We start from the raw sequence: 24393 nt of genomic DNA on the forward strand, positions 1-24393 counted from the left end.
AATGATGTATACTGCAGATTTAAAACACTAGTTTTGTGCATGAAAAGTAGATAACTAGGAATGAGATTCTAATGCAGCTTCATCCAATTTTATAGTCTTTTAATGAATGCCTTGCATAATTTTTCTCCTCTGCAGGATACTGATGACTTAAAATATCCCAAGTCAGTATAGCCAATTGTTCTGAATACCTTTAATGTTGGAAACAAATTCAAGAAGAGCTTAGCATTTTTTTTAACTCACTCATCTCTACAATCTCTCTAATCCCTTTATAAACAACTGAGATTAGTGAAGATACAGCAGACATTTCAATCTCTCTAAATAAGAATGGGTATAATTTGTGTAAACATTGATTATTATAGCCTGGGAAGAACATGTAAGTTCACATTACTGATAATTTCTCAAGCAGGAATACTTTTATGACAGTTTGGTCAATCCTTCCAGCAGACATTGCCCTCTAATGCCAAAAGACTGGCAATACAATGGTTAGGAAAATTAATAGGTATTATTATCAGAATAGGAATATAAAGAATTTCATTTCAGCATGCTAAGAGTCTGCCAGAATATGCAGATTTTTCCCTATTGAGAATGAACAGAACTTGGAGTTTTAACCAGCTGCAATGTGGAGAAATGGAAATTAGCAGATTCATCTATCCAGCCCCAGGAATTAGAGGAGTTAGGGGCTGTACAGATGGGTGCCATATAGCTACCTATTTACTGGCTAAATTGGGGCCATGGCAACTGCACACCGTGGCCCTGATCTGGCCTCCAGAGAGCACAAAAAGGAGCCACAAAAAGCAGCTCCTCTTTGCACTCTCCAAGAGGTGCCACACGGCAGTGGGGCTTTATGATGCCCCTTTGGTGCTGCATCATGTAGATGCAATGCCAGAGTTGTGCCATGATGATGCATGCCATGTAGACCAGCATGCACCAAAATGGCATCCTGGGGGTGGGGTTAGGGCTTGGCTCCACCCACAAGCTGGCACAAAGTGCCAGTCTGTATAGGCCCTTAATTCATAAAAGTCTGGACTTGAATCTCTGTTGATTCAAATGTTACCACCTCTCTTTTTCCCCCTTTGTTTTCCCTTTTTCAGAGAGATTCCTCATTTTTGTTATTAATCTTCCAGATAGATGCAACAAGTCCTCTCCATATTGAATAGCTCAGCCTAAGTCATTTATCTTGTGCAAATGGAGAAAAGTTTTGTTCCAGTCCATATTTGATACAAATTCACCAGAATTTGCAAATCACATATTCATAGTGAAAAGCACTTGAGCTGTAAATAATTCAGCAGTGAGACAAAGCAAAACTGTCTTTTATTTATTTATTTATTTTACCTTGGACTTGTTTGTGAAATATATGGAACTGGGGGGGGGAGTGGAAGTGCAATATTTGCATTAAATTAAAATGCTTTTATCTTGAATTGCCCAGAGATATGTGTGGTGTAGTGGTTTGACCACTGGACTAGGACTCAGGAGACCAGGGTTCGAATCCCAGCTTGGCCATGGAAACCCACTGGGTGACCCTAGGCAAGTCACACACTCTCAGACTCAGAGGATGGCAATAGAAAACCCCCTTTGAAGAAACTTGCCAAGAAAACCCCATGCTAGGTTCACCTTAGGGTTCCCATAAATTGGAAATGACTTAAAGGCACACAATAACAATGAACAATATATTTACAGTGAATGGTGTTATGTTGAACAAACTTACTAAATGCCTGTATCACATATATGGCATTATAGATGCATTGCTGATGAAAAAAGAGAATAGCAGTCCTTCTACTAAGAACTTTACCACTTGTGGATAGGTGAGGCACAACTGCTTCCCTTCCCCATCCTGCTTAAGAATTCCCATTCGCCAAAGGGCAAAAAAGATCGGGAAAGGAGCCATTGTTGTCCCCAGGCTTTTTGCTGCCTGGAGTAGAACTGAAAGGGCACCACGCTTCACTGCCAAAGCCAATGCCCTAATACTATTCAGACACTATTTATTGCATTCATTTATCCCCACTTCCTATCTGTCAAGCCATTTAAAAGTTTCACTCTGTTGTATGGCAGTGCTGACTTCAAAAGAGGTATTCTGATTCAGTCTATGTGTGTGCGTGTGCCTGCAGGCATGCACACTTGTATCTGACACTCTCATTTTTCTTCTCCTGTATGATTTTTAGCAAACCTGATGAAGAAGCCAGTGCACTTCAAATACTTGTGTAATATATTTTGCACTGTAATGTGTATTTTGGATTTTGTTGAATTCTGTTTTGAATGTACATACCGTCTTCCTTCTCTTTGACAAAACAACAACAGCAATCAGAACAGGAGAGTTTATGTGACAGGGAAGAGCAATGGACTGGACCAGAAAGGATGTCAAAAGTATTCCTTAACTCCCAAACTCTAGCTTTGTGACTTGGTGGTGCATTGTGAATCAATGCAAAAAGAGGAAAATTCCTATCTCTGTCACCTCCATCACCTTTCCCCATATGGAATGTGGCAAGGCTGAAAAGCAGTTCCTGTTTACATGGAACATGTGGACTATCTCCATGTGAACAAGAAGTTGCCTCAAGACTTCTCATTTCTCATATGAAGGATGATGATGGAAAGGGCAAAGTTAAATAGTAACAAGGGCCATTTTGAAGTGTTGATTCATATTTCAAAATAAAACCTTAGTGAGACTCATTTTCCCTTGTTCACTCTCTCTTCTTGGCCATATTAATTGAATCTCTTGAGTCTGAGTTCTTGGAAGGTTCATATTTTGATCAAACTATGTAACCCATGATATCTGCATTGGAAAAGTAGGTTGCCATACTAGGATAAAGTGGTGGTATTTTGGATATACTAATTTTGAAGAGCAAATAGTTACATATACACTAATTTGTTCTTATACATTACTTGTTGAAATGAAAAGAGCTACTTGTTGGATTTTCAGCTTCATGTGCCAAGATAATATTACTAGTCATAGGTGCTTTGTTGTACCTTGACTTGGGTGAGTTTGCAGCGAGTTTTGTCTGCTTCCTCACTTGTCAGCAAAATGTATTCACCTGAACCCATTTCAGAGATAGTATCCAGCCCCATGAACAGATGCCTTATAGTCTGGACTAAAACCCAGAGTGGATTTACCACCCCTCTGACATAGTATCAACCAAAAGCCGCTATATGTTTCTCAGTGCATGTGAAAGTTTCATGCAGAATATAGGCTACTCTTCTCCCCCAAAGCAACCACCCTTTGCACTCTTCTTGCTGCAGGTCCACACATGTGGAGGCTGCTGTGGCTTGGTTGATACATCTGAAATGTTTGAAAAGAGAAAGAAATTGGTTGATGGGACAGACAGCCAAATAAATTAAAATTTCTGAATGTATATATGTATACATTGGAAGGCAAAATAAATGCATAATGATGGCTCCACAAAGTACCCATAATTATGAATGAAGAAGAAGCACAGAGAGAGATGAAATGTATGGGGCAATAGATGACAGGCTGCCTAGTGTCTACCTACCAACCATATGACCATTTTCACTACCACAGCAGTGTTCCATGTGAAAACATCTTGCTTTTCTTGCTGGAATAAATGACAGCCATTTCTTTTACATTAGGAATGACTCCAGTGTTTTGAGAGTGGGGTGGTGATAGCCACAGTGAAGGAGAAAAGCTTGTATTTACTCCACCCAACCAGTACCACATCTCTACTTGCAGCTCATTCACTCTGCCAAATCCTCGCATAAAATTCAGTGCTTCAAGTTGCAGAGAGATTGCAAGAGACTGTAAGAAAATAGCTTGGAAAATGTTTTCAAGCATGTACTAGGTAAGGCATGAGTTTGATATACTAGTTTCACCATACAATTGTTTATAGCAAAGGAGCTGGAGGAGGAAATGAAGCAAGATGGGGAGAGTCCTGTGACTTTAAGCACTGCAAGGCTGCAAGGATCAATGTTTTTTTTTTCCTGTTGACATAAATCCTGTTTGGATTTGTGGATTTCCTCAGTTAAAGTGTTGTTAGTAAAAATATTATGGGAGTGAAAATTAATTCTCTGGGATTTAAAGTAATAAAATATATAGTATTAAAATTAAAGATGGCACTATGGTTCACTCTAGCTTTTCTAGTCCTTTGCAAAATCTGCAGTAGACATAACATCTGTTTTTTTCACCTTAGGCCAGGTTTTAGCATGTGAGGCCACAGTGAACCCATGGTAGAAATGAAAAAAGAACATAGTAATCAGTGTGATGTGCCCCCCCCCCAGCACATCATTGGTGAGCTTTTGTACTAGCTGAACCATTTGAAGTATCATCTTCTAGGGCAACTGTATATAGAAATCTAAAACACACAAGACTGATGCTAGAACCAATTTCTATAGGTAGTTTGGCAGTGTTGCGTTAGCCTAAACTGATACATCAATCTAATGGTTAATGCCCACCATCTGTCTGTGTTTTCACAGGTAGTGATGTGTCTAAAACAAGCCCCAAATGTAATATTTGGTCCTTCAGGAAGAGTGCAACCTCAGATAGAACTGATTTCATTCTTTGACCCAGATAATTAAGGTGTGAAACAAACAGGCAGACGACCCCCCCCCCCAGGCCACCCAGAAGCCAGTTTCAAGTCCATTGCCTGGACATGGGCCGGCTTCCAGGCATTGTATTAATATGTATTAATATGTACTGTATTGAGATATGTATTGTTATTTTCACTGTTGTACACCGCCCTGATGTTTCGAAGGGCGGTATATAAATAAACCTTTATTATTATTTTTATTATTTTATTGTGGCAGCATGGTGTTTAAATGGCACATGCTGCTGGAGCACCTAGCTGCAACAGGGAGGAAAAGGTGGCTTTTTGCTAGTGCAAAAAGGGGTGGCTGTTTGCCACTTTTTTTTTCAACTGGCAAAAAGGTGGACTGGGGCTGCGGCATGCAGTTGCTGCAGCCCTAATTCACTTTTGGAAATAACAGCTTAAAGCCACCCCTTTGTGTCTGTTTTGCCCCTTCATGTATCTGGCTACAGCATCTCTCTTTTGCTTTGATTAAGCTTCAGCCTGATTGACTGCATCCATCCCTCCAGACACTTGTTCAGATGTTTTATAGTCTCCCTGAAGATATATAGGTGAAAAACCAAGGCAAAGAATGTTGCTGACACTACCTGTGAATGTGTTCCTCCAGTGGGTGTTAAGTAGGGCCCGTTACAAGATCAAACCCTGCCATTTCTTGCATGCCAAAGGTCATAGGACAAAATAGAAATCCCCCAGCACTGTCACCAGTGACCACCCATTCATAAAGTACCAGAGACATTGCAATACTGGGTCTCCCAAGCCCAACGTTGACTGGTGCCCCAGAAGATACCATGGTTGGTGGTATCAAAAGGCAAGGAGGGAATGAAATTAATAATGTTGCCAATCAGTTTGGGCCTTTTAAACAGTGTTGCTTAATCTAAAAAGAGTTTAATGTTTATTGCAGCCAAACAGGAAATCACTAAACATGGAAGTTATCAGTTTAGGCAATTGGCATAGTAGAATTTAGAACTCAGTCTTGCCTGAAAGTTAAATGTCAAATAAAACTAACAGAATGAAGAAACAGTTGGGGAAACATGGTATACTTTTCTTTCTTTCTTTCTTTCTTTCTTTCTTTCTTTCTTTCTTTCTTTCTTTCTATTACCCCCCACCCCATTGTTTTGGCAAAAAATTAAAAATACAACTAGTCAATGTCTTTTCTTCCCTACCATGTTTTGGCATCAGGGCTATCTATGGTGCTGTTACTCCAACATCAGACCCTCAATCACCTGTTATATTTGATATCAAGTTAATATTAAAAGGGACTCTGGGGAGAGTGACCTAAGAATGGCCCTGCTGTAGAAGCCTGACTAATTCATACTTGGAAAATGGTTAGCACTAGCAAGGGAGGCAACCACCATGATGAGATCTCCCAAGGTACTAGTATAATCCCTGTTGTCTTTAGAGGGCTACAGTGGACTATGGCCTGAGAAGGTGAGTGCTTGTGCATACATAGAACAGGAACATCCCTGGAAGAAATGCAAATCCCTTTTTCTGAGGTATTCACACCACCTGACCATTTATTGCAGCTCTTGGCCATTCTTTTCCTCCTGGAAACCCATTTAACAAGAATCTAATCCTTTCATTCTTTGATTTCTGCCCACAAGACAGGATTTTGTATATAAAGGTTGGTGCTAGAATAGCAGTTCCCTGGGTCTGTTTACAAGCAGGCATCCATGCTGCCTGTTTATATGTCGATTTCCTCAGTAGCCAACTGCACCCCATGTTTCCAAGTGGCTGTGTGTGTGAGAGAGAGGGGGGGACTGTGTATGTTTTATGTGTTGAATATTTCCTTAATAAAAATACAATAACCTACTTGGATTTGCTTCTGGAGTTCTGTGTGATCTGGACCTGGCATAAATTGGGTTGGTCCCAAGGCCACTGTTGCCCCAGCCAAAATATAGTTTTATTTGAGTTACTGGAATCCCCCTAAAATATATTAATTTGTGGGTGGCCTCCTGGGACCCCCTCCATTTTGGGAAACAGTGCCATGGATATCTCAGGTAGAGAATTAATTCCTGGACTCACCAGCAAATTTGCCTGCTTTGTTTTGTATGCATTAACTCATTTGGAAACACTTTTGATATGCTTTGAGAAAACCAATTTGAACAACTTTCCATTTTTATCAGACCTTCAAAAATATGTTGCATTTCCAGTTTCTTTTTCTTTTTTCTTTTCTTCTTTTCCTTCTTTCTTTTTTTGTATCTCAATGCCCCCTTTAATGCTCTTCAGTTTCTACGTTTTTTGTTCTAGTTTTACCTAATGTCATCCTGTTTTTATTACAAACCAGTCTGGAATATTTAGGATGAGAAGCACCACAGAAATCCTATAAAGAAGTAAACAGATTAAATTTGAACTCATAAAGAATTTGTGTTGTCACCTCGTGTGAGATGGCAAGCAGTTATGAGGGATTTCCTACAGAAATGTTCTATGCGACAGATATTCTAGTTTGCGGCCTTTGTGTTTGTGTGTATACTTGTGTATGCCTGTTGGAACCTCTCAAGATAAAAGAGGCATAGAGTGAATACTTGGGAAATGGCACTCAAGTGAGCATTCAAGGAAATATCTTTAGCTAGCTTATCTCAACTATTAGGACTGTCTGTTATATTGGATTCCCTAATTGCTTGTGTCACAGCTTTTCTGCCAAAGGCTTGGTAGTGCTGTCTGTAATTGAAAACTTTATTTTCAAATTCCCTTCACAGGGTATACCTGGCAAGAGCTCAAAATCTTCCATTCAGCAATCTTTCTGCTATCTGCACTGAGCAACTGGTACAGCCTGCTGCTTCTTTTTAAAAATCTGTCACCATGTGGTTTGACCCTTTTTTCCTCAGGGGTCTTGGGGGACATGTGAGTCTCAGGGCTTAAAGCTTGAGTGTGTGAAGAGAATCAGAGAAGAAAATACTGGAGACGGAATACCAGTTGACCTTTCAACTGCTGGCAACCCTTAAACATCATCAAAAACTACTACTACTACTATTCCAGGGGATTATAAAATGCAGTTTGGGAATTTTGTGCAAGGAATTTTTGAAAGATAGAGAAAGGATGTGTGCATAAATTGAGTGTATGCACTACTGGATTACATCTTTTTTTGTCTGGGAATATTTGCAAACAAGAGCCTTTCTTGCCTATTTTAAAATGACTTGAGGAAGAACTTGCTCCCATTTGATGGACGCCTGGGAAAGAAGAAACACCACATGCTGGGATATGTTGCATGATGTGCCCATCAGTTTTGCTTTCAGAAAAGTTACTTCACCTTTGTGCGATCGTTCATACCGTGGTTCTGTGACCCTTCAGTTGTTTTGTTCCCGATCTCATCATTCTCACCCACCTTGGATGGTGGTAGGATTTGTGGAAATTTTAGTCTAAAATATCCAGAGTCGTAATGTTTCCTATGCTTTATTTTGGACATCTATAGCCAGTAGTTCAGCAAACAAGAGGGTACTTCAAATTTGATATGAATCAGGAATAGTCATTTGCTTCCTAGAAACAATCTGTTTTATCTTACTGTTATGACCTTGCCAAAGTCTTGTAATTTTTTATACAAAAAAGGACATGAACAATATGCTTATTTTCAAAGCATGGCATTTTTTAAAATCTAATTTTTATTTCTATGTATAATCTATACACTGATAATAAAATACATTTGTGTAAAAAGAAATATTCTATGTTTCTTTCTTCGTTTTCTTATCCGCTTGTTGGTCTTCTTATTCCTTTCAACTTAACTTCTTGCCGAATTCCTGTTCTCCTTCTTCAAAAGTTGAATTACTTCCTTTCTTTTTTCTTTTCTTCGCCTCTTTTTAGCATTATTTTTCAAATAAATAATTTCCATATTTCAAATATTCAGTAATTATTAGTCATTTTTAGATAAATGATTCCATAATAATAATATGAAAACAATGCTCCTAAACAAAAACCTTAAACTCTGCCTATTTTTCTTTCATTACCTTCTCTCTAAAGTTTCACTTCCCTTCCTTTTCTTCATTAATTTATTTTAGATAGAATGTTGTTTTTCCCAAAACTTTTCCTATTTTCTTTGTTTTTTCTATCAAAGATTTCCATTCTTTTCCCCATTTGTCCATATTCTTATCATTTAAGATTGTTGTTACTCTATCCAGTTCCTTCATTTCATAGATTTTCATTTTCTAGTCCTTGGGGCTTTATCCTTATTCCAGTTTTTTTGCTACCAAGATTCTTGCTGCCATTATTAATATAGAATAATTTTCCAATATTTGTTTTCTTCTGTCTTTCCCAGCACTGATATTATATTAAGTTAATACAGTTCTGGGTTTAGCTCATAATCAGTCTTCGGTATTTCTTTTATATTCTTGTGTATTTTTAACCAATTAAAAAAATATTTTACAGTTTCACCACGTGTGTTTTAGGTAACCTTTTTCTTTTTTACATCTTCAACATCTGTTATTATTTAATTTGTACATTTTGTCTAATCTAAGTGGGATAAGGTACCAGAAATTGGCTATTTTAAAAGAGTGTTTTTTAAAACTTTGTGAAGCTGTAAATTTATCAGTGTTTTTTTTCTTGCTGTTTCCCATTTTTCTGGCTCTATATTGTGCCCCAACAATATTGCCCATTTTAACATATTGTCTGTTGTCTTAAGATCTTCTTTAAAATTTTCATTAAATTACAGTGGACCCTTGTTATACGCTGGTGTTTGGTTCCAAGATCCCCCGTGTATAACAAAATCCATGTATGCTCAAGTCCCATTAAATATAATGGTAGAGCAAAACGGTGTCCCATATAAAAAATGGAAAATCAAGGTTTGATCATTGAAATTTATACTTTTTTAGAACATTTTCAAACTGTGTATGCTTGAATCCGTGTATAACAAATCAGTGTATAAGAAGGGCTGACTGTACCTATAATTCATGCAATGAACTGTCCTGTTCTGCTTTTGTAAATCTTGTCTTGTTTTCATATCTATTTTATTTTCCTCTATATTATACAGTAGTTCTTTGTAAGTTATCCAATTTTGGTTTGTTTCTCAAACAAAAAAGGACATGAACAATGTGCTTATTTTCAAAGCATCACATTTTGATAAATTAAAACTTAGAGGAGATTTGAGCTTTAATGCACATTTCCTGTTATATTTTGGAGTCTAATCCTAACCTTGTTTATTTAAAAATAAATCCTTTGACGGGAATTACTTTCAATGAATGTGGGTAGGACTTCAGTGTTCATTGTTTTTGTAGAGATTACTGGTTCATATTTTGTATTTTTTATATTTTATATTTTTAATTTGCTTTCCACTAAACCGATTCCCCCTCACCTCTTGATGGCCTGCTCAGGTGACACTTTTATTATCAATAAAGCCATTTTGTAACATAGAGCATGGTAAAATCAGTAGCACAGTAGCTTCTCCGAATAGTTTTCATCCTGATAGTTTATCACTTGCAGCCCACTGCAATGGTTTAGGGTAGAAAAAATCCTGGTGTTACAAGACTAGGTAGTCTAGGACTTTCTCTAAATATCTGTTGTTCTCGTGGTGATTGTTAGTTGTTCTTCTGGTGGTGATTGTCAAGTCAACCTCTATTTATGACAACCCTATGAATGAGAGTTCTCCAAGTTACCTATCCTCAGCAATCCTGCTCAGATCTTGCAGACTCAGGACAGTAGATTCCTTGATTGAGTCTATCCATATGGAATGTAGTCTTCCTCTTTTCCTACTGCCTTCCATCTTACCAAGCATTACCATTTTTCCTAGTCAGCCATGTCTTCTTATGATATGGCCAAAGTACAACAGCCTCAATTTAATAATCTTGGTTTCCAGTGATAGTTCAGGCCTGATCCATTTATTTGCTTTGTAGGCCATCCATGGTATCCTCAGGACTCTTCTCCAACACCACATATCAAATGAATTGATTCTCCTTCTGTCAGCCTTCTTCACTGTCCAGCTCTCACAGCCATACTTGGTGATGGGGAATATGATGACATGGACCATTTACTATTCAGTGATATATCTTTACACTTTAGGAACTTATCTAATTTCTTCATAGCTGCCCTTCAAAGTCTGAGGCGTGTTACAGACCAGTCATTTGGGGCGGCCTATAGGCGCTCCTTTCCCCACTGGATTGGGGCCTCAGCTGCCAGAACGGCAGCCTCCTAGGCCCTGATCTGTCGCTTTCCAGGCTGCGGGGAAGGGGCAAAAGGCCACTTCCCTGCGGCCTGGAAAGGGGTATCCTTGGGGCTTCATGCCCCAAGGACACCCGACGGCGGCGGGGAGGAGGAGAAAGGGGCCGCTCGGCCCCCTTCTCGTTTGCATCTCTGGCGCAGCCATCTAAAGGCTGCGCCAGCGACGCAAACCATGGAAGGAGCTCCGTTTTGGAGCTCCTTCGTGCGTTGCGGAAAGGGCGCTCTATGCACGCTCCTGCGGTGCAAAGACGTCATGTCCGCGCCACCCCGTTTGGAAGCGGCGCGTTCGTGACATCATAATGGCGGCCCCCGTGTGGAATGGGTGCTGCCATTTTGAACGTCCTGGGGACGTATTGGGGTTAGGTGCATGTGTAAGGCACGCACTTTGCCTAACCCTAGTACTTTACACCCGTTTGTACTTTACGCCCGTTTGTAATGGGCCTTAGTCTTCTTCTGATTTCTTAACTGTGGTCTCCATTTTGATTAATGACTCAGCCAAGGTATGGAAAAATCTCAAACTATCTCAGTGTCTTCATCGTCTCCTTTAAAGTTATTTAAGGCATATATGGTCATTATTTTTATTATTCTTTTAGTATGATTGTTAGTTCTATAGAACCCTAAGCTAGGAAATATGTCCCCAAAATAGTGCCTATGCTATTTATATGTGTAGTTGCTATAATTTACAATGCATCATAATATAGTACTTGATTTGTGTGTCAGTTGAGACTGCTGTGCAGGTACCAACTGTTTATCAGGACTTCTGTTCCTTATTTTTAATGCAGAGTTACATGCAAACAATGTAGTGTCGTGGCCATCCCATCCTCTGGACCTAAGACTATTTAGGACTGTTTAGGCCCCTGGAAAGATAATAAAATACCAAGCACTTCCTAGAGGAAGTAAGACAAGATGAACTGACTTTGTAGCTCGGTTTCATTTTAAACTTTTTGTTTTGCTGCCCTCTTTTTTATGGTTAGCAAAACTTCTGTTTCTGCTCATCAGCAAGTTCATCATGATATTCAGACTTTTCTGTCTGTTTAACCCTCCTCATCTTGCGGTTCAAGGAAGTCTCTAGTATCTCGGGGCTAATCTTACTTTATCATTCTAGTCATTTGTGGATTAGGTCTATAATCTCAGCTGTGGCATGTTTCAAGGTAGGGCATTTTATAACTCAGCCAGCGGCACCTAAAGGAATGGCATCCATTCTGGCAGTGGCTTTTGTCACATCCTGTAATCCTCTGGGACTCAAAAGAGAATATGCTGGTGGTTGAAGAGAAATATCCCTAATAAGAATCTCCAGGCACAATTCTCCTTTTTACAGAACTACAGAAGATGTAGCCAAAGGCAGAATGCTTTTAATAATAATAATCCAGGGATTGGAGAGTCTCAAATTGATGTCATTTCCCCAGCCCACTCATGCTTCTGAGAAGTTCATTTTAAAGGCTTAGAAGCCGAGACAGCAAGGACTAAACTTTGGAAGTCATTTACGCAGCCCAAATGTCTTTTGAAGTCTGATGCAAGACTGGAACTTAGAACCAAGTTTTGACCTTTCTCATTAATATGTCAGCTGTAAAAAAAAAGTGGAGGGAGCAATGAATCAAGTTTGAAGAACTTGAAACCTTCTGGCAAGAAACATAATTATTTGGAGTAGTCAATTAAGGTTTTCAGCAGCTGCATCAAAAGACTACTGGATGATGGCAAGTTAATTTGATGGATCCTTTCCAGTTATTGTATAGTCAGTGATCAGTAATTTTTTGGGTATTGGAAAGGACAAGATTCTATTCAGAGCTTCTAAGTGACACTGCAGATACAGTAAATGTAAGACTGAAATCTGAAACCTCCTTGTCAACAAAGTGTCTCATGGCTCCTTAAAGACTATCATGTTTTCTATGGCATCAGTGTTTGTGGATTCTAGCTCCCTTCACCAGATTCAATGGATAAAAAATGATGGCATCCAGAAAAGTGTATGCCAAATAAAACTGGTTACACTTTAAGGTGATACAAGTATTTTTGTTGTTTTTACTGAACAGACTAACTCGACTCTCCTTCTTCCCAAAAGTCTAGCTGTTTAAGTGTCTGTCAGCTTTGAAGCTAAAACTTGCTCTACAAATATTAGTGTTCAGTGGGTGGATAGGGCTGAGAAACAACTCAGTGAATTAACACTGAATTATAATAAGATTGAGGGTAAATGGTTTTCAGTCCTCTGATATATGTCCCTTTCATGGAATTAGAGTATTTTGATGGCACTTCAACTGCCATGGCTTCGTGCTGCATCCCTGTAGAATCCTGGAATTTGTACTTTGGTGAGACACTATACCTCTCTCTTGCAAGAATCCTAAATACCTCATGCAGCTAAAATCCCCATGATTTCACAGGACAGAGCCATGACAGTTATAGTGGTATAAAGTGCTGCAGTTCTGTAGTGTGAAAGAGTCATATATCAGAAAAAGTTGTATCATGCTTTTAAGAACCCAGGTAAAGTTAATCATGAGAGCCAGTGTGGTGTAGTGGTTTGAGCACTGGACTAAGACCCAGGAGACCAGGCATTGATTCCTTGCTCAGCCATGCATGGAAACCCACTGACATTTTCAGCCCCAGAAAACCCCATTTCTATAAGTTGGAAACAACTTGAAGGAACACAGAAGAACAATAAAATTTAGACTGCATCTGCACTGCAGACATAATCCAGTTTGATACCACTTTAACTGACATGGCTCAATGCTATGCAATTCTGGGAAATGAAGTTTGTTGTAGCACCACAGCTCTCTGACAGTGAAGTGTCTCACAAACCTATAGTTCCCAGAATTCCATAGCATTGAGCATTGACAGTTAAAATGGTGTAAAAATAAAGTGGATTATTTTTGCAGTGTGGCTGCAGCCTTAAATAGTATAACTGATAACAAGAATGGTGAAAATGATTTATAGTAAATAATTTGATAGACACTGAACATAGTTTTGAGATTAAAGGGCAGGATGAGGACCTGGGAAACCCATGTTCGTATCTTCACTCTGTCTTGAAGCTCAGTGACGGCTGCTGTTGTTTTTCCTGATGGCTGTGGTTGAAGAAGAATCAGAAATGTAAGGAAAGAAGCTAAAGGGTGCTGTGTAAGGGTGTTTCCACATTTGAATGGAAAGAAAAGAGAAGTAGTGGTGATAGTACCTTGAAGCCATTCCATCTTAACACACTAGGCCTCACATGTAGACTTTTTGAACCATGGAGAAGTTTCAGCATGGAAGCAGAATAGATATGGAGTCACTAGTACAAGCCCTGACTGCGTCATTATTCTGTCATTCACTCCTACCACAAATCATTTGTATATGTTTTTTAGTTTCAGGATTTTGTGATTTAGGCTCTTTTTCAATACGTCAAAGCATAATCAGTTCTAAAAAGTTTTAAAATCCAAATATAGCCTGAAAACTTAACAATCTTTAATTTTTTCATAACTTGTATATGCTAATGAAAGAAGGGTACATTTACATCCCTGCTTCTGATACTAACCCTTACAGTAAAACCCACTAAGAAGCCAGTGATGCAAATCCAGTGGGAAAAATGAGATTTATTTTTTGAAGTGTGATGTGAAAGATAAATAATAGACCAGAGAAAAGAGAATTTGTTTTGCATTCCTTTGGGGGAAAGGAACCTTTTTTCAGTGATGTTTTTCTAGCCACAACCTTTCCTTTGATTTGCCAAGATTCATAGTCCTATAAAAGGTTTATTTGAGGGGGGGAAAGTCCCCTTTATGTAAGAGGGCAGCGTTCCCTCTTAAAAAAACCCTCTTCAAAATGAACAAAGTAACCACTTGTCATATACGGTAACTAATGAGACTTTAGTGTAGCCTTTAGTGTTCATTTGTATACTTTGTGTTTGAAGAGTTGTAAGTTAAATCTTTAGAAATCACACTGCAGGAATCGCTGACATGAGACAAAAGAGAGCAGCTCTCTTTGAGATAGTGGGAAAAGCTTGGTAGGGAAAAAAACCCTCTGTTCCTCTGGGGAAGGCGTCTGAATCGCAGGAAGTAAGCATGCTCATAGAGGTGTGAAAGCCTTTAACATTAACTGTACATTGTATTTGCTTGCTAGCACAGCTTTATCTCCTTAAACTTAAAAATATGATTGAGGCTAACCAAAACTTTTAGTTTATTCAAGCTGCTTTGAATGTTTGTTGGAAAAAAGTGAGGTATAAATGTGGGAGGTTGTCTACATTTACTTTATTCCTCTATACGTTTACAATCTGATCAGTCAATGTAAATAGCAGTGGGAATCCATTGGGTTGCAGGATATATGGTTTCTTGTTGTTAATTGCAGTCAGGTTAGCTTTGGCTTATGGCGATTTTATGAATGAGAGACCTCCAAGATAACCGTTCATCAACAGCCTTTCTCAGGTCTGGTAGACTATCCACCTATAATGCAGTCTTCCTCTTTTCCTGCTGCCTTCCAATTTAATAAACATTATTGTCTTTTCTAATGAGTCATGTTGTTTCATGATGTGTCCAAAGTATGATAGCATTGGGTTTGCCATTTTGATTTCTAAGGAGAGTTTCTGTTTGCTCTGGAACCCATATATGGATCCACACCAAAAGCACACTACTGAAATTGGGTAGAAAACCGTATTGTAGAATTCCAGTGGAAATAAGAAATGATGCATTTGAAAGCACATATTTTAAATGGCTTTTAATAGTTCTCCACTTTACCACCCAATATCACCTGGAATCCCAACTTATCGCTTCAGTTTGTAAAAAGAATGTAATTAGGTTGGCTGTTTTTGTTAGCAAATTTCTGACCTAATTGATAATTTAATTGGTTATAATTTGCTCCTTCCACTGAGTGCTGGAGCTGGAGCATATCAGGTTGGGTAACGTTGCTTTCCAATCCTACTGGAATAGAGTTATTGTCCAGGAATGTTGCCAACACCCACACACACACACACTGATAGAGATGACATAGTGGAGGAAATAAAGCCAAACAGCCAGCAGACAGTTTACACACCTATTCTCAGAGCTGGAGTCAGGATTACAGAAGTCTCGAAAGCCAATTCAGTCCAAGGTCAAGGAAGCCAGAAGGTTTGGGTAGTCAAGTCCGTACCAGGGTTGTAGGTTCAAGAATAGTCTCAGGTCTAGGATGCCAAGGGTCCAGAAACACGAACAGAGGAGCCAGCCAACAGCATAAACAGCAAGGACTTGTGATAAACTCTGGCAAAGGGACAGCATTCTGCAGCTGCCTTAAATCACAGGAACACTCCCTTATCACAGTTGTTTCTTATCTGAAGCATGCTTCTTGGCAAGCCTTCTTGAACGCCGCAAGCCCGCCCTTTCAGCCCTCCTTTGGCTAAAGGGAGGAATCTCCAGGCTTTGCTGTTCTAAGTCTCCCAAGCTTGGTACTTCCACTGGGGCAAGACTAGGTTGCTGAATCTCAGACTCCTCTGCAGGAGACCACAGAGAACTAATCTCTGGCTGAGCCACAACCACCGGGGCTAGGAGAGCAGAGCTGGAATCTGGCAGGGCAGAACTGGGGCCTGGCATAGCCCCAGGTACCTCCTGCACCTGAGGAGCCATGGCCTACTCCTCATCCTCCTCTTGGCTGGCCATGACAGTTATACAGTGCAGTGTTCTTGGATTCTTTATTTCTCTTGACTTTAAAATATTTGCTTTTTGTCCCTGATAGGCATTGCATGTTTTTACAAATGCAACCCGTGTGTTATATAGAGCCCAAATACTTGTATTTTACCTTATACTGTATTTTATTTCTTTCTTGATAGCCCAATTCCACAGTGAGAACATACCAAAACAGCAAATACCAAGTTACCATGAGCCCTGGGTTTAGTTCACAGTGGAACAACAGCCAACCTCTTTGGAACACATACACTTTCCCAAGGACAAGCTTGCACTACCAGTCCCACGCTAGCTATACCTACTGTGCTGGACATCCAGCGGTGAGTAACCATGCTAATTGAACTCTGTTAAGCAAGCTAGAGAAAAGCACCTCATTATGGTTTGAAAAATGGGTGTACTTTACTAGAGTTTGCTTTTTCATTGTGTAATTGGAATAGATGGATTTGTGGTCTCTTCATAGCAAATTACAGCTCTGGACTTAGTTATGTGAAGTTAAGACACTGTTTATGATGCAGAAGTAGTGCTGGTAGTGATGGTGGAGGTGATAGCAAAGTCTGGTTAATTGTTTTCTATTCTAGTCTGTAAATTTTGAGACATGCAGTAGTTAAATGACTGTTCACTGAGCTTGAAAGTCTGGAGAGCCTTAGTTAATTATTATGCTTCTTCAGCAGAACCTATTATCCTCTGTCATCAACTGTAGTCAATTTGCACAGCATACACTGTATAGAACACAATTACTTACCTCTGTACTGAGCTGCTTCTCATATTTATACACAAACAAATGGTAATCAGTAGAAGAAGAGTTGAGTACATAATGCTTCCTTCACTTTCTGGCTTTCTGTGAACAAACCATTGTCACTGCCATAAACACAGTTTGGACCATTTTCCAAAAGCTTAGTACAGTGCTAAAGAAATATCTATTTTAATTTTGGTATGAATCTAAGAATGGGAGAGGATATTATGCCAGCCTCAACAATGCAACAAGAACCTTAATCTCCAAGGTGAATTCTCTACCCTATCCACTTTTTAATGCTTAGGAACGCCCACCATATGATGTGCTATGATAATATTGTGATCCCCCCTTATATTATTGGCAGACATTGGCCAAAGTAAGTCTTCACCATGGAGGAGTTTTCAACAGCATGGCAGCTGTAATATGATCTTCTGCTACAAGTGATGATTCCCATATGTAAGAACATCACTTTGATCACTTCATGTGAGATGACTTGGCTGATGAGTTTGTGAAAATAGTTTGAAAATATTGTATATGTGGTGATGTCACTCAACATGCAAGGTCCTTTTGTGGTGTTTGATTTAGGATTGTTGCTTTATACACACAAAATGAGACTGGATAAAGATATATATGTGAAGTCCTCCTGGAGAAATCTGTGAGGTGTATTTCTGATAATGTGTTGCTTTTGCAGCTCTTCCCATAGTTAATGTTTGTGAATTATTTCTGCAAATCAACATTTATCAATAATCATAGGCACTCTGTAGTGTGTTTCATAAAGAAACTTGTAGCCTCAGTTCCAAGTCCCTAGGAAAATGAATATATGGTGTACATTTTATATTGTTACAAGCAATATGAAGTAACTTTTGGACAGTTTGTGAATTTGTGGACTGATTTAGAACTACTATCTTATTTTCCATGAAATGTTTTACTACAGGGTTTGCTTAATATCACACATGATGCATTTGAAAATTAATGTAAAAGAGATAGTTACTATGCAAATCTGAAAACACTTTTAAATATAGTATCACTGAATATAGCACATTTCTCCATTAGAAGTTGTTTTATGCTGCACTCGTTTAATTTTAGTTTATCACTGAGACTGTCGAGAGTTATAACTGAGGAGTATTTCTCCAGTATTTCTAAGAATGCTAAAAATAAAAAAGTAGCACTGTTGAAAAAACACATGCACCCTGAAATGTTAGAAATTGCAATGGCTCTGGAAAAAAAATAGGCCTTGTAAATGTTAAGAAATACAACCTATTGGCCCAACTATGCATAACTGAGTGGTTCTGAAATAAATGAGAATGTGATCAGATAATGAAGAATGGCTGCTATTTTGTATCGTGCAAACATCAGGGTGGTAGGTATTATTCTGTAACTAGTTCCTTTTCTAAATATGGCACATCTCTTTATATCTAATACCCCCCTCCAGTCTCAGAATGTATTGAGAGAGTGGGACTGGAAGGAACTGGGAATGTTGTTGGGACCTTCTAAATCACCAAAGTTTTGCGCATCCATCAGCCTGACCTCTGCTTCAGAGTTTCTAGTCTTTATCCAATATTCCCTGTTTAGAATGTAAGGGGCTTTCCAGGGTTTCATGTTAGAGAGCTAACTGGAGGAACTAAGGCATGAGCCAGCAAACTTCCATATGCAAAGCATGTGCTCTTTCAGGTATGATTGCCCCAGCCAATTTAGTGCCACAATACTAATTGGGAAATCTTGGAACCTGCTGTCTAAATAGATGTGCATGTATAAGCACAGACACACCCTATGTGAGGTAGACCAGCTCTCATAATCCCTTACCATTGGTTATGCTAGCCAAGGCTGATGAGAGTTGCAGCCTCATAACACCTGAAGAGTTACATGTTTTCCATCCTTACTTTTGATATTCTTTCAGTGTAAATTATATATATTCATTCTTCTAAGAACTTGGAAGTGAGGTTGAGAGAGCTGTATGATGTATATTACAGAGTGTCTTTTCATTGATGATGATTTTTAATTTTTCAGAATTCATTCACAGAAATTGAGATTATGGGAAGAGCTGTAAAAATGTTTTTGATATTCTTAGGGATCACTGTTTCATAGCTTTCCTTTTGTGTTTGAAAAACGCTTCTTTGACAAACACAAGTTCAAATATGTGGTGCTGTAAGTCAACAGGAGGCATGTAGGCAGTGCTGAACAAAACCTGAGGCCTGAGCACTGCAGCTCCCTAAAATGCTAACTGATGACATTTTAAAAAAAGTGTATCTAGAAAAACAATCTTAGAGGAACAAAGGCTCAAAGACAAGCTTATTAGGCTGCTTTATCAAGAGAATAACTAGAGAGCCCACCTCCATTGTGTTGTGTTCCTTTAGGGGGAAAAATGTCAGACACAAACAAATGCATCTCTCAATTAGCTTCCCCAACCTTCCACACTTCTGTGCTTCTGAAGCAACCGTCCCAGTGCTTCTTCCAAGATTGCTTTTGCTGTTGCCTCTTTAGGCCAGCTTTTCAAAGCAGCAATCTCATGCAGTTAATTCAAATCAAATCAGCTTATCAGCTTGGTTCATTGTAAGCCTTTCATAACCGCTGGTGTGTGACAGCCCATTAAAACTTGGCCAGGGTCTTTAAAACATCTTGCGCACACACAAATCTGCAAATATATTTTACATTGAAGCTTCTGAACTAGCTGGGCACATTTGTTATGTACTATTAACCTCTGAAATTGAGCTTCTTTACAGAGGTTGTAGCAACAGGGCAATGGGTAATAACATCAGTTTAGCTGAGGTAATTTATCCAATTTTGCTTTGTATGGAATTACTATTTTTGTTTTTAAAAAAAATCCAGCAGAAAAAATGTGTTGATTACATGGGGTTTGCACATTTCTTATATACTGCTCAGTGACACTTCATCTTTCTTATATAATTATACACAGATAATCTCAAGATATGGAAAGGTCAGTGCACCATCCTGTATGAAATGTAATTTGCATGTCCAAATTATCACAAATATGAGTAGCTGTTCGGCATGGAGAATGCCTCATAAGGAAAGTGTATTGTTTAGAAAATTGTCAACAGCCAATAGGTTTTTGTATTTTGGCACTTTTGTGTTAAAATATTACACAAAAAAACTTGGTTTTGGGTAAAAGACATTTTTGCTCAGAAAATAGTGTCCTTTGCACAACACTGTTTTCTGTACAGAATGGTTTTCCACAGACAAGACGTGTTTTGGCACAGATTTCTGTATGTGTGTCTGTTGAAAGATATGCAGAGATACATTTTTTTTGAAAATGTGTGAGAATTTTAATAATCTCACTGAGCAAGAAGAAATATTTTGAAATATTTCATTAATGCTTGTGAATGTTTAAAACAAACTAAAATTACTGTAACATGTACTCTCCATGATATTAACGTGCATAAATGGAGTGGACTCAGGTTTGGGGACAGGGACGTAGCCAAGGGGGGGTTCTTGGGGTCCGGACCTCCCCTTCTGTTAGATAAAATGAATGGTGTATGCTGCCGCGCCGCCGCACCCAAGCCCCATTATAATGATGACACTTAGTCTGGACCCCCCCTTCCCAAAATCCTGGCTACATCCCTGCTGGGAAGAAGGGAAAGTTAGAAATACTTTGCTTCTTTTCACAAAAGAATGGTTTTGTCATGGGGTTCTAAAACAATAAAAGCAGTGGGTTGAATATTTTACTTACACCTTGGAAGAAGACATCCTTCATACTGATTGTGTCTTTAATCACCAGTACAGAATTACTTGTTTTCCTCTGTCTATCATATCATCTACATGAAACTGACAGAGAAAGTCATTTGGGTATCAGGGATATGGTGCAGAGTTGAGTAGGTTTAAATTGTTTTTCTTTTTGTTTTTTGATTTTACAATTCCCATAAACTATTTGCCAGTTATCTAAAAGCAAATGACCATATCTTTAAACCTGGAACAAATACAGTGGTACCTCGGGTTACGAAATTAATTCGTTCCGCGGCTAATTTCGTAACCCGAAAAACCTTCGTAACCTGAATTGCCATAGGCGCTAATGGAAAAAAATAGCTCTCTGCTGCCCTCCGGTGGCGAAATAGCGCCGAGGTTTTTTCGTAACCCGAAAAAACCTTCGTAAGCCGAAACAATAAATCCCTATGGGATTTTTTCGTATCCCGAAAAATTCGTAAGCTGGGTAATTCGTATCCCGGGGTACCACTGTAACTCACTGCAATCTATGATCTTTAAAGGAACTATCCCGGGTACAAACCTATTTTGGAGATAGGATTAAGCACCTTGAATAGTTCCTTTAAAATTCAAACTAAACACTGGATTCACAGCCCCAGTGGCATGGGAACTAATCAGCATGATTTTTGCAATCCCCAAACAGGTGGCAAGGTGAAATTTTGAGGTCATCTGACAGTTTCCTTCTTCAAGATGGGTGAAACTGAAACAGTTCACAAGCCAGAACAGAAGAGAATTCATTACAGTTTGTCTTAGTTAGAAATTTACCAAAGCCCTCACATTACTTCACATTCAGAATGAAAAGAATTTGAGATTTAACTGAAATCTGAATGTGTGAATCCCTATGTGTTCTGCCATGTTAGTTCTGTATTAGGCTTGCAATATTTTTTACCTAAGTGATATACAGATACAACATACTCTTCTCCATGTTGGAGAAGAAATAATTGCATTTTCTGAATTTGGCTGGTGCAAACTAGCGATTATTTGATCTCCAGATTAATGAAAATCCACAATTTCTCTGTATTTGAGATAGAAAGTCAGAAAGAACCCTAAAAATAATAGATTTTCTTATCCCTACCTACAGCTTTTTTTAAAGTAAACTAAGGACAACATGTAGCAGCAACGTGAATTTATATATCCACATTGTCAGAATCTGGACATGTATCTATGGATCTAGTCAGCTTTTAATATGTAGTTTTTAATATTATACTGTTTAATCTTCTTTTAAGGGGGGCACTATGTATATATGGATGTATTTTAACTTGTTGTACGCTGCTTTGATTGCCTGGCAAAAAGCGGGATAGAAATAATAAAATTATTTGTTTATTTATTATTACTAATAACCACAAATATGAAAAAAGCAAAATGGTTGTAAAACTGCTGTACATTAATGTTTGATGAGTATCCTATACTCAATAATATCCATCGTCAAAGGATTAAAAAAAAGTTTAGCTTCATTCCCCTCCTCCCAGCAAAAATTAGAATAATTTCTCCCTTTTTTACAGCTTGGAATGAAGGTGTAGTTGGAGTAGGGTTTTGCTACCTGACTTTGAAAGTTGTTTTTCTTTAAGTCTCCTTCCTATACAGCTACTACTTAGAGTCTCTTGTCTTACCAAGTAGGATAGGTGTAATTATTCACCTCTGAGCTTCTGAAAGAGAATGTAATTCAAGGAAGTCTTCTGTGAGGTAGTGCAATTCATTGCTACACTTAGTTGTTTTATGTGGGTCAGTTCAAAGAAATAGGACTGTGTTCGGAGAACCTCCCCGCTGCCAAGAAATACAGCAGCTCATCCCAAATCATAAAGGTTAAGGGCTGCTTGGAAGGATTTCATGTGCCCCCCAACAAGAAATTATTTCTGTTGCTTAATGTGAAAGGCATATAAACTTTGTGGCTTCCACAACCAGGGTGACCCCACAATGAAGATGTATTGCAGAGCTTGGAAATAGCATGTTATGACCAACATAGTTACCAACAACATGTTTAGTAATGAGAGTGGAACAAGGTCACACTTCAAAAGTAGTGCAACTACTTGGAAATAAATTATTCTGTCAGCATAACAAATAACATTTTCTAATTAATTTTGAAAGTTATATTTGAATGCATTTCAAAGGATTTTTAGAGATATTCTGACAGCAATTTAGAGATTTTCTCTTGTCAAGGTTGAGGGTTTTGGAAAAAACATTTTTAAAAAAAAGAAAAGTAATAGAAAAGCAATAAGTAATGCAAAATGTTATTGTTGAAACATTATAATGACTAATGACAATGGATTATTTTCCACACACATGAATTACAGGAACAAGTTACTTTTTTTTTCTTTACATAGAGTGAGACAATTACGAACCAATATTTCTTAATGTCTAGGGAAAGCAAAAGCAAAAGAATACATTATGTAAAGAGATTAGAGCACATGCACACACACTTCTGTTAAAAATCATATTTCTAAAGATGGTAGAGAATACAGTTTCCAACAGCAATGTGAAGGTTTTGAAATAACCAGCTGTGTTCCTGCTCTGTGGTTTCATATATTCAGGACATTTTTTTCCTACCTCCTCCTTTATGTGGCAAGGTAGTCAGAAGGATCAAGTTACATGAACACTAGACAGGAAGCATGCTATAACTTCTGTAAGATGTCTACTCATAGCCAAATTTTATGAAATATGTATGCGAGTCTGCATGAAGGTCTGGCATCAGCATAAAAAACTTCCATTCAGAAAAATAATCATTTCCGCAAAGCTCCGCTAGCTTTTTGAAGCTCTTTGTAAAAGTGTGCAAGAGTTTCTCCATTAGGTGCACTTTATTTCCATAGTGACTGGTGGCTTCCATGTCAGCAGGGTGCTGAATTGGTTCCAGATTTTAGTGCAAGAGCTATCCAAGGTGTTGAATATTCTTCAAATAGGTAGTTCCTCTAGAGTGCAGACCAGAAGCTTCAATTGCTTTATCATGGCACTGACATGGGAGCCACCAACACCCACTGTTTAAGAACACAATCCTATACATATCTACTCAAAAATATGCCCCATTGATATCAACAAGGGTTACACAAGGACAAGTGGAGATAGGTTTGCAGCCTCTGAGAAGGTTTGATAGACTCACACACTTGACAGTGCAAACTTATCAGAGGACTGTTTGTGCCAGAAACTTGGAGGAAATATTTTTTAAAATTATTTTCCCGTTCAAAGGCTAGGTCTTTCTTTCTTTCTATCTTTGAACAGCAACCCTTTATGAAGGCAAATATTAAACTGATGCTTTTTTGCGTTTGTCTCTGTTTTATTAGTATAAAACTGTTGAGTTATATAAAATTAGTATAAAACTGTTGAGTTATATAAAATGGTAGAAATGTTGCATTGGACACCAACTTACTCATACATAGAATAGACCTATTGAAATCAATGAAATTTAAGTTACTAGCCAATTGTTTATTAAATGGATATAATCTACCCCAATGTGTTTTAGCAAACATACAGAAGATGGAACAATATATCTGTTTATTAATTCTACTTTTGTTACCAAAATGTTACGTGCTTTTGTTACCAAAATGAACAACTCAGTGAAGATAAAGGAATGAAAATAATAAAAAGAGACAGCAAAACAATATCATAAAGTAAATATTCCAGAAGAAAACAATATTCCAGTAAAAGGCTGGAATGCTTGTCCAAAACAAACTGTCTTCAG

At 38.3% G+C, this 24393-nt stretch overlaps 1 protein-coding gene across 1 annotated transcript in view; it reads left to right on the forward strand.

Moving 5' to 3' along the window:
- The window catches only part of RBMS3 (RNA binding motif single stranded interacting protein 3), an 809235-nt gene that overhangs the window by 111489 nt on the left and 673353 nt on the right, over nucleotides 1-24393 (forward strand). The window contains exon 2 of the mRNA XM_042474219.1: nucleotides 16423-16596. Within this exon, the coding sequence (XP_042330153.1) occupies nucleotides 16471-16596 (126 nt within the window). The 5' untranslated portion in view covers nucleotides 16423-16470. The remainder of the gene's footprint in view (nucleotides 1-16422; nucleotides 16597-24393) is intronic.

Source organism: Sceloporus undulatus, chromosome 6 (genome assembly GCF_019175285.1).
Source record: "Sceloporus undulatus isolate JIND9_A2432 ecotype Alabama chromosome 6, SceUnd_v1.1, whole genome shotgun sequence".
Classification (NCBI taxonomy): domain Eukaryota; kingdom Metazoa; phylum Chordata; class Lepidosauria; order Squamata; family Phrynosomatidae; genus Sceloporus; species Sceloporus undulatus.